We start from the raw sequence: 13,754 nt of genomic DNA on the forward strand, positions 1-13,754 counted from the left end.
GTAGGTGAAAAGTTGGATGAAAAATAGCTAGAAGAGCTCGGCCAAGCAAGCTAATTTTTCCACCAGCTAGCAACTCCCCAACGAGAGCTCCCCAAGTTTATCTGTACTCTCAAAATACATATCCATATTTATGAGATGTCTAGGATGTCGAAAGGAGGAGTGGGACTATTGGAGAAGAGACGGGATACAAACACAATTCTGTCACCTATGTTTTAAGCAAAGAAGGACAGAGATGAAGCAAGGCTAAGATGACTCGACTTTGAGAGTTCAACATCAAAAAAGACACACAAGGATGAGTAGCAAAAGTGGCTGTAACCCGAGCTCTGCTAAATTATATCATACAGGCTAAGTTGGAGAATTTAATATTTCCAGTAAAACTTCGTACATCAAATTAGTGGCAGTGAACCATAATCCATAGAATTCAGCTCAGAAGTTCGAACAAATTTTTTTTAAAACAATGTATTTTAAGAAACCTGAATGTTTCTATTCAATTGGATAATTAAGAAAACATGTTTAATCATAGCAAGTCCAGCTCCAACCGATATAACTTCTGATCACAATTCACTACCTCTACTTACTCTACACAACCAAATGTGTTTTAAGTGCCATGGCAATAATAAACTTTGCTAGACTTTGGAAGCCACAACTCAAATTATTAACAAACCAACTAAAGAAATAACATTAAAATGTCCAAAGCAGTAGAGGTCTCAAATAGAATACAACATCGTCCACCGAGATACAAGGGCCAACAAACAAATTGTGTCCAGCATGAATTCAAGGCAGTACTCAGCACAGAAATTCATTATTATTGAACAGATACAAGGGGTCCAATTTAAACACGTAGATAATGAGTACTAGCAGGTTTAATTAGGAGATTTCTACTGGTATTTGACATGGGTTTGGCTGTAGTACAGATCGCCATATTTGGATTCCCGAATCATCATTTCTCAAAATCACCGAACTGCTCAAATTTAGTTACTTGAAACATCACAGCTCTTCATGTAATCCTTCTCCAGTTTGGCCACCATTTTCGTTCCCATATACTGATCAAATGTTATCCTGCATTAAGTCCATGAATAATACAAACAATGACATAAATAGTTAACTAACAAATGAACTAAAAATGAAAAGAATAATAAGAATACAATTTTCTCTTTCACTTGCACTTGTTGTAAAACCATCACCACTATCAACGTAATCTGGTTCTACATTTTTTTCTATATCAGGACTTTCTTCTACTTCTATATTGGACATCCTAGAGTCAGCCCAGACTACTTATTCAGCCTCAACATCGTCACAAGCTAAATTTTGGCAATTGAACTCTGATGTTATTCGAACAGGTTGATGGGTAGACGATGGTTGATCCTCTTGGAATACAAGTTGTAACGCCCCAATTTTTTTCATTAAGCATAAACACGGGAACGTTACGAAAACTCATTTTTCTTTAATTAAAAAAAATGCGGAACTATATAAAATTCTTCAATAAACAAATAATTGTAACGTTTAAATTAAAATTATTGAAAGCGTATCTAACCATAAACATAAACTCCTAAGTAATTTAAATAATGCGTTCTAAATTAAAATAAACAAATTGCTAAATTTAAAATGACAAACTTATTTCTTTTTCTCTATTCTTTATCCACTTGGCAGTCCGCATCACCAATTCTCCACTGTTCCAATTGACCCGAACTAATCTGAAAAATTAATGTAAGAGTGAGTATTAAAAATACCCAGTAAGATACGTGCAAATTTCCATACACAGGTATATAACAAATAAATAATACACTTCATACCACTCTTCTCTTATGGAGTATATCGGTGACCAAGCGACACACCCATCTTAGGTCCTCTTAATTTTCATGTAGAAATTTCATATCTCTTTCTCTAGAACCCGAAGGTCCACTAGCATTCCATGTATATTTAATCGCATATAAGAGCATAAGGAAACGTAAACACTTTGCACATAAATGTATCTTACCTTGTTATCGAAATGTACACGAAAAATATTTGAATGCACGTTCCAAAATTCCTTCCTCTACTCTGTGAATGATTTATTGATCGACGGTGATAGTTGATGTATGACAAATTTCTGTTTTCACACACTCTTTCCTCTTTCTCTCTCTCTCTCTCTCTCTCTTTCTTTCTTCTCTCTCTTTCACGTGTGAATATTTTTTTGGTGTGGTAAAATATGAAATCATTGCCTAGTATTTATAGGTGTAGGCTAGAGTAGTAGATAAACCAAAACTTTGATTTGATAAAGTCAAATCCAATGTGGCACGTATCATAAAAAAATTGTACTTTATCATTATTTTATTTCATCTAAAAGAACTACCATTCCTATCCAATAAAAATGTGGTAGCCAATCAATCAAATTCAAAATGTGTTAAAACTATATAAAATTATATTTATCTTGTTTTCTTTCAATTGGGTATAACTTAATACGTTCTTATCCAAAATAACTTTTCTCGAGTCATAGACTTCTAATTAATTACGACCTTCGAAATGAGTCTAATATTGATATACATATCATTACTTTATCAAAATCCAATTATTTGACCCCAAATATATAATATATTAATATTTATTTGACCTTAATCCCTCACTTTCAAAATAATATAATAATTTATTTATTTTCTTAAAAAAATTTCGGAATGTTACACAAGTTCCACCCACATATTACACTCTTCATTCTCCAATATGATTCCTTGTATATTGGGAACATCTCTTGATTTATTTTCGCAACTACCCACCAATCAACTCTATCTCTAGCCTTTGTAAGAAAACATGTGTAATATACTTGTTGAGCTTTCTAAGCAAGTATAAATACATCATTTCTCTGTAGTTTCTTCTTATGATTAAGCTCGACAAGATTGAATCTTCAATGGACTCTAACCCCACCATGGGTGTTAAATTAATCACACTTAAATAAAATAACCTTGTTTCCAATATCCCCTAAATAATCCAGTTCCAATATTTCAATTAACCTACCATAGTAGTCGCGCTCATAATCATTATGACAACTTCCCAGTACGCACACACCACTATTCATTGTTGCTTTGTTGGAACCATAGTCTAAAGTATAGAACTAAAACCCATTGACAAATTATCCGTTATAACATTTAACTGTATGAGAGGGACCCATAGCCAAAGCCTTAATACAATTATCAACTGCATTATGATCATCCAAAACCTGAACAGAAGAAATATTGTGCATTAGAACTCATTTTATGAAATACTTTGTAGGCAGTGGAGACAATATTTGCATAATTACTTATATATTCCTTCAACCAGCCTGAAAAATGTTCATCATGTAAACCATCAAATTGTGCATTAGAAAATTTGGGAATACGATGTTCTCATGTGTTTATCAAACTCCTACAAGAAAGTGAAAAACTAAAATACAGCTAACTAACTATTTAATTCGACACATATATTTCAAATGTAATTATAACAACTTATGCTACAAAAGGGGTTACTTCTTCACAATTCAAGAGCACATATATTGAAGCTGCTCTGAATTCCTCAGTTGTTATTAATCTGACATTATGACATTGAATGCCAAAGGATCGTCCAAGGTGAGTAAAAATCGATTGTCATCCTTTAAGATTGACAAAACCTCCATAATCATTTCTCGACACACGATTCAACCTTGTTTCAACATGTTGATCAAAATACAAAGAGCAAAAAGTATACGTTTCTTCTACTAGATATGTCTCTACAATAGATGCCTCAACATGAGGCTAATTTTTCACCTTCTTTTTTAAATGGTGTAGGAACCTGCGATACATGAAATTAATATTCAATATCATTCTGATTTCAAAAGGTAATTTAAATTTTAAAGAATATGATACCTTTCAATAGGATACATCCAATGATACTAAACAGGACCTCCAACCTTTGCTTCAAATGCTAGATGAATAGGTAAATGTTCCATTGAATTAGAAAATCCCGATGAAAATATCTTTTTAGGATAAATGAAGAGTTTCAGAGTAAGCATTACACAATCTCCAAGATTTTTTTTTGGAAAAAAAAAAAGAGAATATATCTTCCAGCTCAATTGGTAAAGCTCCGCTTTTGCAATTGGGTTGTTGCGATTACGGGTTGAGAACATCCCACATGAATATTCTACCATAGCGAGTATTCAAGAATCGGTCCAAGAAATTTTAACGAATTTAAAAGTAATTGTATTGAGAAGTAATCTATATGGAACTTGTGACACGTCTATTTATGTCAGAGGTCCAGTGAGCCCCTTTATTCTGAATTCGTTAATTCATAATGAATCAAATATCCCCAAGTAGAATTCGAACCTACGACTAATCGGTTAACTTGCATAATATCACAACAATATTTGTTCCAATTGCTCCATATCTTTCACCCTCAACATGGTAGAGTATATATCCCTAAGAAGTGGCTAAGTTCAGTTAAAGCTTCCCAAATTGGGTTCAGTAACAAGTCTTTAAATGCAATCTATAGCATTCTTTGTGTAAAAATATGACAATCATGGCTCCTCATTCCATAGAATTCACAATCACCCTTAACACAACGTGAAATGTTAGATGCATAACCATCGGGCATTTTTAGATTTCTAATCCAATTGCACACTTCTCATTTTTTGTCCAACAGTTAAGCTATAAGAGGCCTTTGGTATGAACAATTTCCCTCTTCATCTTCATATACATGAAGCTTCGGACGGTTGCAATAAAGTTCCAAATCCTTTCTAGTCTTGAAGTTGTCTTTGGTTTTTCCTTTTATGTCATAATTGTGTTGAATATGTTGTCGAAAATATTCTTTTCAATGTGCATTACATCTAAATTGTGTCTTATGAGATTTATATCCCAATAAGCAGCTCCTAGAAAATGCTCTTCTTCACCTAATTATGGTTACGATAAAAACCTTCAGTTTCTTGCCTCTTATTAGCTTTACCACTTTCACCGCGTGGGAGGTTCTCCACTATACTTCACAATTCTTCACCAGTTAGCCTTCGTCGTGCTATGTCCTTCTCAACTCTACCTTTGTAAAACTTGTTTTTTTGTTTTCTAAATGGATGGTCAGGTGGCAAGAATTGGCAGTGACAATTGAAAAAATACGTTTTCTCTCCATTTTAAAGTCCGAACAATTTAGTCTAGCCCATACAATATGGACAAGATTTTAAACCGTGCGTACTCCATCCAGACAACATGCCACATCTTGGAAAATCACTATAAGTCCATAGCAATACAACATTCAATTGAAAATTCTTCTTCGTATGCATGTCATAAGTTTCAATACTTGCATTCCAAAGCATTTTTAGTTCATCAATGAGAGGTCGCAAATAAACATCTAGATTTTTCCTTAGGCTCTTTGGTCCCGAAATTACCATACTCAAAAATAAGTTTTCTTGTTGCATGCATATCCATGGCGGGAGATTATACACAGCAATGATTACTGGCCAGCATGAGTACTACACATTAGACATGTCAAAGGGGTTGAACCCTTTCGTGCATAAACCAAGATGTACACAACGTGGTTCAAGGGAAAATTGAGGATAAGTTTTATCACTTCCATGCCTCACTATGTACTGGGTGTGACATTTCATTATTAGTTAATTGATTCTTCGAATGCCATAACATATGCTCTGCAGTATGTCCTCGACATCTACAATTATTGGAGCCTAGAAGTTAGAGGTAAATATCTCAATACCTTCTGAGGTACCCTATGTCCAGATCGAGACACCTTTTTTTTGTATCGTGGGCTAAAACATATGCTGCAATGAGTCATGCTCTCAATTTATCTATAGTACAACATGCAATCTTAACACAAGCATGGATCTTTACAACATTAAGACCAAGACTAGATGACATTTTCCTTGTTTTATAGTATTTATCTTCTAACTGATCACCTTCTAGCATAATTCCCTTAATGATAGACAATATACGATCATAACACTTTGTGTTAGATTCAAACTTCGGATTCAAGAGTTGTGCCATTGTAGAAAGGTTGGTATGTTTTTGCTACAACCAAGTCAAACAGGTTTGTCAGCTTCTTGTAATAGTCTAAAGAAATTTGCTGCATGGGGCTTGTTCCTAATGTCCACAAACATTTGGACTAATATAATCATTGTACAATTCTGGCAATACATCTATCAACATTGCTTCATGGGTATAGTTTGTTATAGCTCATATAGTTCAGGATTCAACTAAATCTGGACCATTGAAAGTAAATGGTTCTCCATGTGCACTCCATTGCGTATAACCCCTTGTAAATCCAATTTTATAAATATGAAATTTCACATCATCCCCTTTTAGAAACCTTCTATTGTTACATATAGAACATGGGCATTTAATTATATCTCCAACTCCTATTTAAGACATGGAAAATTTAATAAACTCTTCAACTCCTTCAATAAATTTGTCTGAAAGAAATCTATCATCTGACCGAAGCATCATCCAACTATGGTCTGATGCCATATGTACCATTGAAGGAGTATGAATGTACGATTTTTAAACAAGTTCAAAGAATCTTATATGCTAGACTTCACTGCATCATGTAAAATAAACTAATAGATCTTAATGGCAGCAAATCAATACATGCAAATCACATTGATATGCGCACTAACCTCTCAAACAGTGACATTTACTCTGCAAAAAATGTTAAAGCCCTTATGATACAACAATCTTAAAATTTTATGACTGCCATATCAGTGGTACAATCATCAAAAGAATGTTCTAGTAAAAAGTATCCACAATGTCACAAGTACTTCCTGGAAGATGTCCCAATGCTTCTCCACACAATGACCAGGTGCATAGGAAGGAAGACATTCTGAACATCGTCAAGCGTGGAAATGAATTTTCACTTAATTACATCTAAAAAGGGACAAAAACTCCTCCAATGTACAATCAAATGACTTAACATCAACCAACTTAACCTGATTAAAATTAGCTCAAATATATATGACTTCATGGGCTAAACTTTGATGCATAAATCCAAGTCAATTGCCATGTCTATCGAGTGAATTGACCATGATCTGCTAATTAACTTGTATACTGAAGCAAAGTGTTAGGATGAGAAAAATTTTAAAAAGCCATTCACGTTCAAAGGGCAAACTAACTTCTGGTCAGATCCATTATTATAAAGCACATTGAACATGCATATTTCCATTGTTGAATGGATATGTTGAACTTGACACACTGCATTTTAATTTTTAAAACACGGGCAAGGTTTTAATACAAGTAAATTTTTAATCCAGACCTCATTTTATAGCCAAAAAATAAAAAAATTAATTAATTCGAAGTAGTAATAAGAGCTTTTACAAAATATATAATAAAAGCTTACCAAAATGAAATGAGGTGATTTGAAGCTGCCATACAAGATACTTTGGGAACAATTTGTATTCCTTAAATAGAGTAGCTATCATCCATTCTAAAATTCAATGTTGTCCTTCAAAAAGTTCGAAAGACTAATCATAAGGCATAAATCCTTTTGAAAACAAGGCAATAATTCCATGCCACTAACAAAGACAATATTTGAACAAAAAACTTTACTCCCCAATTCATATTATCAAAATCAGTTTGAAGATAATCACTTAGGCAATTAATCAAATAGTTTGACAACATGCAAGCAATTTCAATTAAAACTAAAGATCAAACCACTTCAGTTCACCATTCCTATTAAAAAGAAATGATCAATATTAATTGCATTATTAACTAAATGCTACAGATTTAACAGCTGTTCAGAAAATAAATTAACACTTTTCAATCAAGAATCTCTATTATTAAATCCTTAACTTGGACTTAAGAATTCAAGAGAGAATTGGTTGTATGTGTTCAAAATTAGACCCATTTGCAGTTAATTAATATCATAAACGATAAAATTAATCAATCAGATTACCTTGAAGGTTTGTTCATACACGCACTTAGATAACTATTTCTTATCTTTAAAGGATGATGTCCACTGAGAAGGAGGAAAAACACGGGCTTCAATCGCTAATGTTAAAGATCCAGTTAAGAGTTTAAAGATTGAAATCACTATGGCAGGGACAGAGCCGGTCCTATATCTAATGGGCCTTGAGGCGAAATATGAAAAGTAGGCCCCCCAGCGACAAAATTCAAAGGTGTATTATGCGACTCATTGCTAACTTAAAAAACTAACATTAAAACAACAACGAAATATATTATAAAAACGATTTATATTATAAACCATCAAACCAAAAATTTCAAACAATTAGTTAAATACTATTCGTCTTACTGTTTTAGAGGCAAAAACATCAATCAAATCTAAATGATTTAGCTGCTCAACCATTTCTTTTTCTATTGATAGCATAGCCAACCCATTTAATCTTTCTTGCGACATAGTTGATCGGATATAGGTCTTGATCAACTTTAATTTCGAGAAACTTCTTTCTACAGATGCAACTGTAACCGGTATGGTTAACAAAATTTGGTAAGCAATATAAGCATTTGGAAAACAAACATCCAATGTCTTCAAATATTGTAGCACTTCAATTGCTCTTGTTGCTTCACTTGGTATGTAACACCTCAAGACTTGTAACTCCGAACATAAATCTTCCCCACTGATATCCGAACGCCCATTATGTTGAAGATATTTCTCAAGATTCAAGTAAGAGTTCAATAAACTTGAAAAAGTTGCACCTCTTAACCTCTTCAAACTAAACAAAAATCCAAATGTATCATCATATTGTTTGAATTGTTCAAATCGGATCCTCAGAGAAGATAGAGCTTGATCAATTATAAAAATAAAGTACTCAACTCTAAAAAATTCTTCTGCTGATTTCTTTACCTCATTACTACCGCTTTCATCAAATTGTTTTTCTTCGAATTATGCGTTTTTCTGTAAATACAGCTTCAATTCCCATTTCGCTTGCCTTTTTTGTCACTTCATCTTTGGCAATAGCAAATCCAATTTCTCTGTATTCTTCAAGACATGAAACAAGTCCTTGCAAGAGGTCGATAGCATGATCAATATCCATGGATTTGGTTTGAAGAAATTTACTCACAATATTAACAGCATGCAACAATCTGTGCCAGATTATCATGCCAAACAAAAACTCAAAATTTTGAAGTTCATGTGTTGCTAATGACTCGGCTTCACTCTTCACTTTAGGATCTTCATTACTTTCTGCTAAATCAAGTAATGCATCTCTTATCTGTGCAGTTTGCTCCATTATAGGCTTCACACTTTCAACATGACTTTCCCAACGTGTTTGTGACAATGACTTCACTGTTAACCCTTGAACATTATCTTTGAAAATTTTCCGTCGCTTGGTAAAAGAGGAAAACAATGTGTAGATGCGTTGTATCACTCCGAAAAAGGATACAGCTTTGGAACAACAGTTCACCATATCACATAATGCTAGATTTAGACTATGAGCGCCACATGGAGTATAGAAAGCTCGGGGATTCATTTCATGGACTCTTCTTTACACACCTTTGTGCTTCCCGCTCATGTTAGATCCATTGTCATACCCTTGCCCTCTAATGTCATTAATACCGAGATCAATTTTTATCAAAGCCTTTTGAAGCTCAGTTGCAAGTCCAAGTCCTGTTGTGTCATCTACCTTCAAAAATTCTAGCCAATGTTCTTGAACTGTAGGTAAGTTTGACGAATTATCTACAAATCGTACAATTAAAGACATTTGCTCCTCCTGACTTGCATCTGGAGTACAATCAAGCATAACTGCAAAATATTTTGCATCTTTAACTTTCTTGACAATTGAACTTCTCTCCTGATTAGCCAACAACTGTATCAACTCATTTTGAATTTTTTTGCCAAGATACATATATTGAATTTCTTTTGCTTTAGCCCGCCGAAGGTGCTCTTGTATTACTGGATCAAATTCACTAACCATTTCGACCATTTGTAAAAATAGGCCATTGTTCTCAACATGTAGCCTCTCATCATCTCCTCGAAATGGCAATGTGTTTTTCGCAAGTCCTTTAACAATAGCGATTATCCTTGTTAATACATGTCTCCAATGTTCTCTTTCAGCATCAATCAACAATTCAACGCTTTTATCAATTGTAGTTTTTGATCGAAATCTATTTTCCAGTTCAATCCAACTAGTCATGCAACGTAAATGCTCTTCATTTCCTTCATGACTTTTAATAGACCGATGCAAATTATGCCAATCTTTGAACCCATCATTACCTAGTTGGCCAACTTTTGTCACATTTATTGGTGTTTTAAACAACTTACAACAAAAGCAAAAGATCCTGTCCATAGACACTGAATATACTAGCCATCTTCTATCAACTGCTTTCCCATTTGGTAGCAATCACTTATATTTTGAAGAATCGAAATGTTTATTTGTATAGTCTTTTGGAAACGAGATGTCATCAACTCTTTTTGGACCCCTTTCAACTAAATAATCCCTTGTTCTTTGATCAATAATTTTCCAATTCCCGGGATCATCCAAATTTAGAGAAAAGCAACCCTCTTCTTCCTTATCATCTTCTTTATCATTAGAGATGGGCTTTATCACTTCTTCTTCCTTATCATCTACTTCATTAACATAGGTAGGTTGACTCACTTCTTCATCCTTATCCTCATTCAACGTATTCACATTGTCACTTTTGAAGTACTTGCTAATATCCCATGTTGACTTTGAATTAATGCAATTTCATTTCGTTTTCTTTTCCTCTTTTGAGCACCAGACTCGTATTTAGGAGGCATAGTAATGTCCAATGATTAGCCTAAAAAACAATTACAAAATAACTCAATTATCTCACATTTATAGTTTCCAATATAGTTATTACGTGCGCATGTGCAATTGTTCATCCTACAATAAGCAATCATATAAACCGACCAGGCTGCAATTATATAAGCCAACAAGGCTTCAAATATTTACAATCTCTTCAATAACAACTTAGGGTAAGGCATTGCTTACCTGATAAGCAAAATTTTGACGAAAATTATGGAATTACACCCTTAAGAATGATCCCGTTTTCTGAACTGGTGGTAAGCTTATCTCAATTTTTCAATTGTGTCAACGATGCTCTAGCATAGGAAAAAGAAACGTGTAAGGAAATAACTATATCAATTAATGTTGTCATCAAGCTCATATTTGATTTCAAATAAATGCTAACAATTACCTACAACAATTAATTTATAGATTTCTGTGTCGCTAAAAATTTTGACCAAAAAGTAGAAAATGCATGCATGCCGTAAATGTCCATTTAATTTTTAAAAAATATATATATTTATTTGATCACCAAACACAAATAATTAAAGAACAAAATCATATATCAACACATATATAATCATCTTTTCCATAAATTCAACGAAAGAAAGTCTTTAGTCTGGTCGAATACAATATGCCAAAATATAGACTACTATTCCAAAATAACTAGTTAAACTATTACAAAATAATTGATCCATATATCAAGAAATTTACTTCTTTAATCAACATTTTAGCTATCGAAAAAATATGTGGGGCTACTTCAACTAAAGCTTGACTCATTAGTGATTACGAGCAGAGGATAAAGAAATAAGGTCTTCCAAGTAAACTGGCCAGAATTTAGGAAGACCCTAAGGTTAATTATTGGCAACCTAAGTTACCTAACATCACAAGAAAGAGCACTCCATCGATTCAATTTATTGCCAAACGTTGAACTGTAGCTTAAGAGAATTAAATATGGCAGACAGAAAATAAACAGGGTGCCACACAACCTTGTTTTATACTGCATTATAAGATAAAAGGGTAAGTCTTTTGTAACATTTAAGGTTTTATGTAATATCTGCTTATATGAGACAGTTTAAAGTAAAAGAATATTTCATATCTGAAGCATCACACCCATCTTACACGCATCGGTCATCAAATTCTGTAAACTGCAATATAGAAAAGACTGAATATTATAAATAGTTGTTTGACAGTAAAAGAATAGCCATTGCATACCTCATTTTCAACGACAGCAATCCGCTTTCCATGTTGAGATGTCAATAAATGATTCAAAAGGGTGGTCTTCACATCATGCCAGAATACACAAAGTTCAGAAAATACAACCAACATATTAAAGAAAAAGACCAATTAAAATATGCACAAACTGATCTTCCGAAAATAACTAGAGAACCTACTATGCGAGCTTAAACACAAATACATATACTATCACATAATAATATACCAATAAACGTGTGCATTCATATGCAAAAACACATGAATGTTTACAACTTAGCTGGTAGCCCCATATAAAAATCACTAATACATGTCAATTACCTCAACAAGACGCCTATGGAGCCATCATGTAGGCTTTCTAATTTCATTACCTTACAATCTAACAATCTACTTAAACCATTCAGCCATTCTAACATTACAATCAACAAATACATTGATCAGAATTTAGCCAAAGGATGTTAAGATAAATTAATAGCCAATGTCAAAACAACATAACAATTTCAATTTTAGATGTAAAAAGTCTCAAACCCTAGATCATTACCCTATAATTGAAAATGAACACTTGAACTAGATAGTAGATCTATAAATGTAATTATAAATTATGTAAAGAAACATCAAAGCAAGAAAATGCTCAGGATCAAACAAACAAAATCAACAATTTATCAACCAGCAAACAAATGGCAAAAAATCGAATCTACAGACTACAAATCTACAATGTGATTATGTGAAGAAATTACTACATACAAGTTACAACGCCAGGCACCGGCCAGAGCCCGCGTGCCAGTGTAGTGCCGTAGCGGAGCTGCAGAGTGCAGAGCCAGACAGAGGGAAGGGGATTTCTGTGGACTTGGTCGGCGGACGGTGGACCTGCAGCCTGCAGCCTACGGTCCTGCGAAGGCGAGCAGCGAAAAGCGAACTAGGTGACTCGGCAGTCGACAGCACAGCCAGCACTCAGCAGAAGCAGATGCCAGAAGAAGGGCCAAGGAAGATAAGATTCGTGGTGAACTCACCGTCTCACCGTCGCCGTCACTCACCGGACGCCCGGACTGTGTCACTGTTGAGAGGGGAGTCACGGTGGCTTCACAGTCGTGAAAGTCGGAGGCAGTTCATGAATTTTCATATGAATTATTTTGGGAATTTAGGGAATGGATTGGATTTGATTTGGATAAATGGATTGATGGGTTGGGATTTATGTATTGTTGGGTTGGGATTGGTTTAGTTATTGGATTGGGCATTTCATTTGGGCCGGATGGATTAAAAAAAAAGGGGGGAGGGGCGAAAATGAGGCCCCCTAAGATCTTGGGCCTGAGGCGGAGGCCTCATTCGCCTCGGCCCAGGACCGGGCCTGGGCAGGGAATGAGAGAAGAATGAAAAAGAGACAATGAATTGGGGGAGAGGAGAGAAATTGTGTATTTTGTTTTGTTTTGTTTTCTTTGATTTATTTTTAATTCCAATAAATTTATTAACATAACAAATTGTAGGTTATATTTTAGATTTAAATATAATTAATTTCAATAATATTACCAACGGATTCTCTATGGATAGATTCGTAGGTAGATTTCATTTTTTTTTATTCTTTTTATTTTTTTTTTTACTAACAATGTTAGGATGTTACAATTTTTGTTAGAAAAATTTAGATTTTTATTTTATTAAACAATTTAGCAACGGATCAACAACAAAATTTCAGTGACAGCTATATGTCGTGGGTAATTCCGTTGCTAAAACATTTACTTTATAATTATAATATTTTTTTAACAAAATATATATTGTTGGGAAGTCGTAGGTAATTCGTCACTAATAGCAACAAAATTGAGTTCTTTGGTAAAAATTCATCTCTAAAGCCTCCTTTTCTAGTAGTGATTTTTAT

At 33.9% G+C, this 13,754-nt stretch overlaps 1 protein-coding gene and 1 long non-coding RNA gene across 3 annotated transcripts; both read right to left on the minus strand.

The window, feature by feature from the left end:
* Positions 1 to 652: 652 nt before the first annotated feature.
* On the minus strand, positions 653 to 8,009 carry LOC111396220. 2 transcript variants are annotated; one of them, XR_002702961.1, is made up of 3 exons: positions 7,867 to 8,009; positions 1,615 to 1,694; positions 653 to 1,059 (listed from the first exon to the last, which is right to left on the minus strand). It is a non-coding gene; the product is annotated as an uncharacterized LOC111396220 (long non-coding RNA). The 2 variants fall into 2 exon arrangements; XR_002702962.1 differs by lacking the exon at positions 7,867 to 8,009 and adding an exon at positions 7,312 to 7,860.
* Positions 8,010 to 8,269: 260 nt separating this feature from the next.
* LOC111395296 (zinc finger MYM-type protein 1-like) lies at positions 8,270 to 12,004 on the minus strand. The gene is made up of 8 exons (XM_023021278.1): positions 11,891 to 12,004; positions 10,752 to 10,774; positions 10,429 to 10,580; positions 9,824 to 10,143; positions 9,424 to 9,721; positions 8,837 to 9,315; positions 8,513 to 8,637; positions 8,270 to 8,390 (listed from the first exon to the last, which is right to left on the minus strand). The coding sequence occupies exons 1-8, from the start codon at positions 12,002 to 12,004 to the stop codon at positions 8,270 to 8,272; spliced, it is 1,632 nt and encodes a 543-aa protein (XP_022877046.1).
* Positions 12,005 to 13,754: the final 1,750 nt, after the last annotated feature.

Source organism: Olea europaea, chromosome 6 (assembly GCF_002742605.1).
Source record: "Olea europaea var. sylvestris chromosome 6, O_europaea_v1, whole genome shotgun sequence".
NCBI classification, from domain to species: Eukaryota; Viridiplantae; Streptophyta; class Magnoliopsida; order Lamiales; family Oleaceae; genus Olea; species Olea europaea.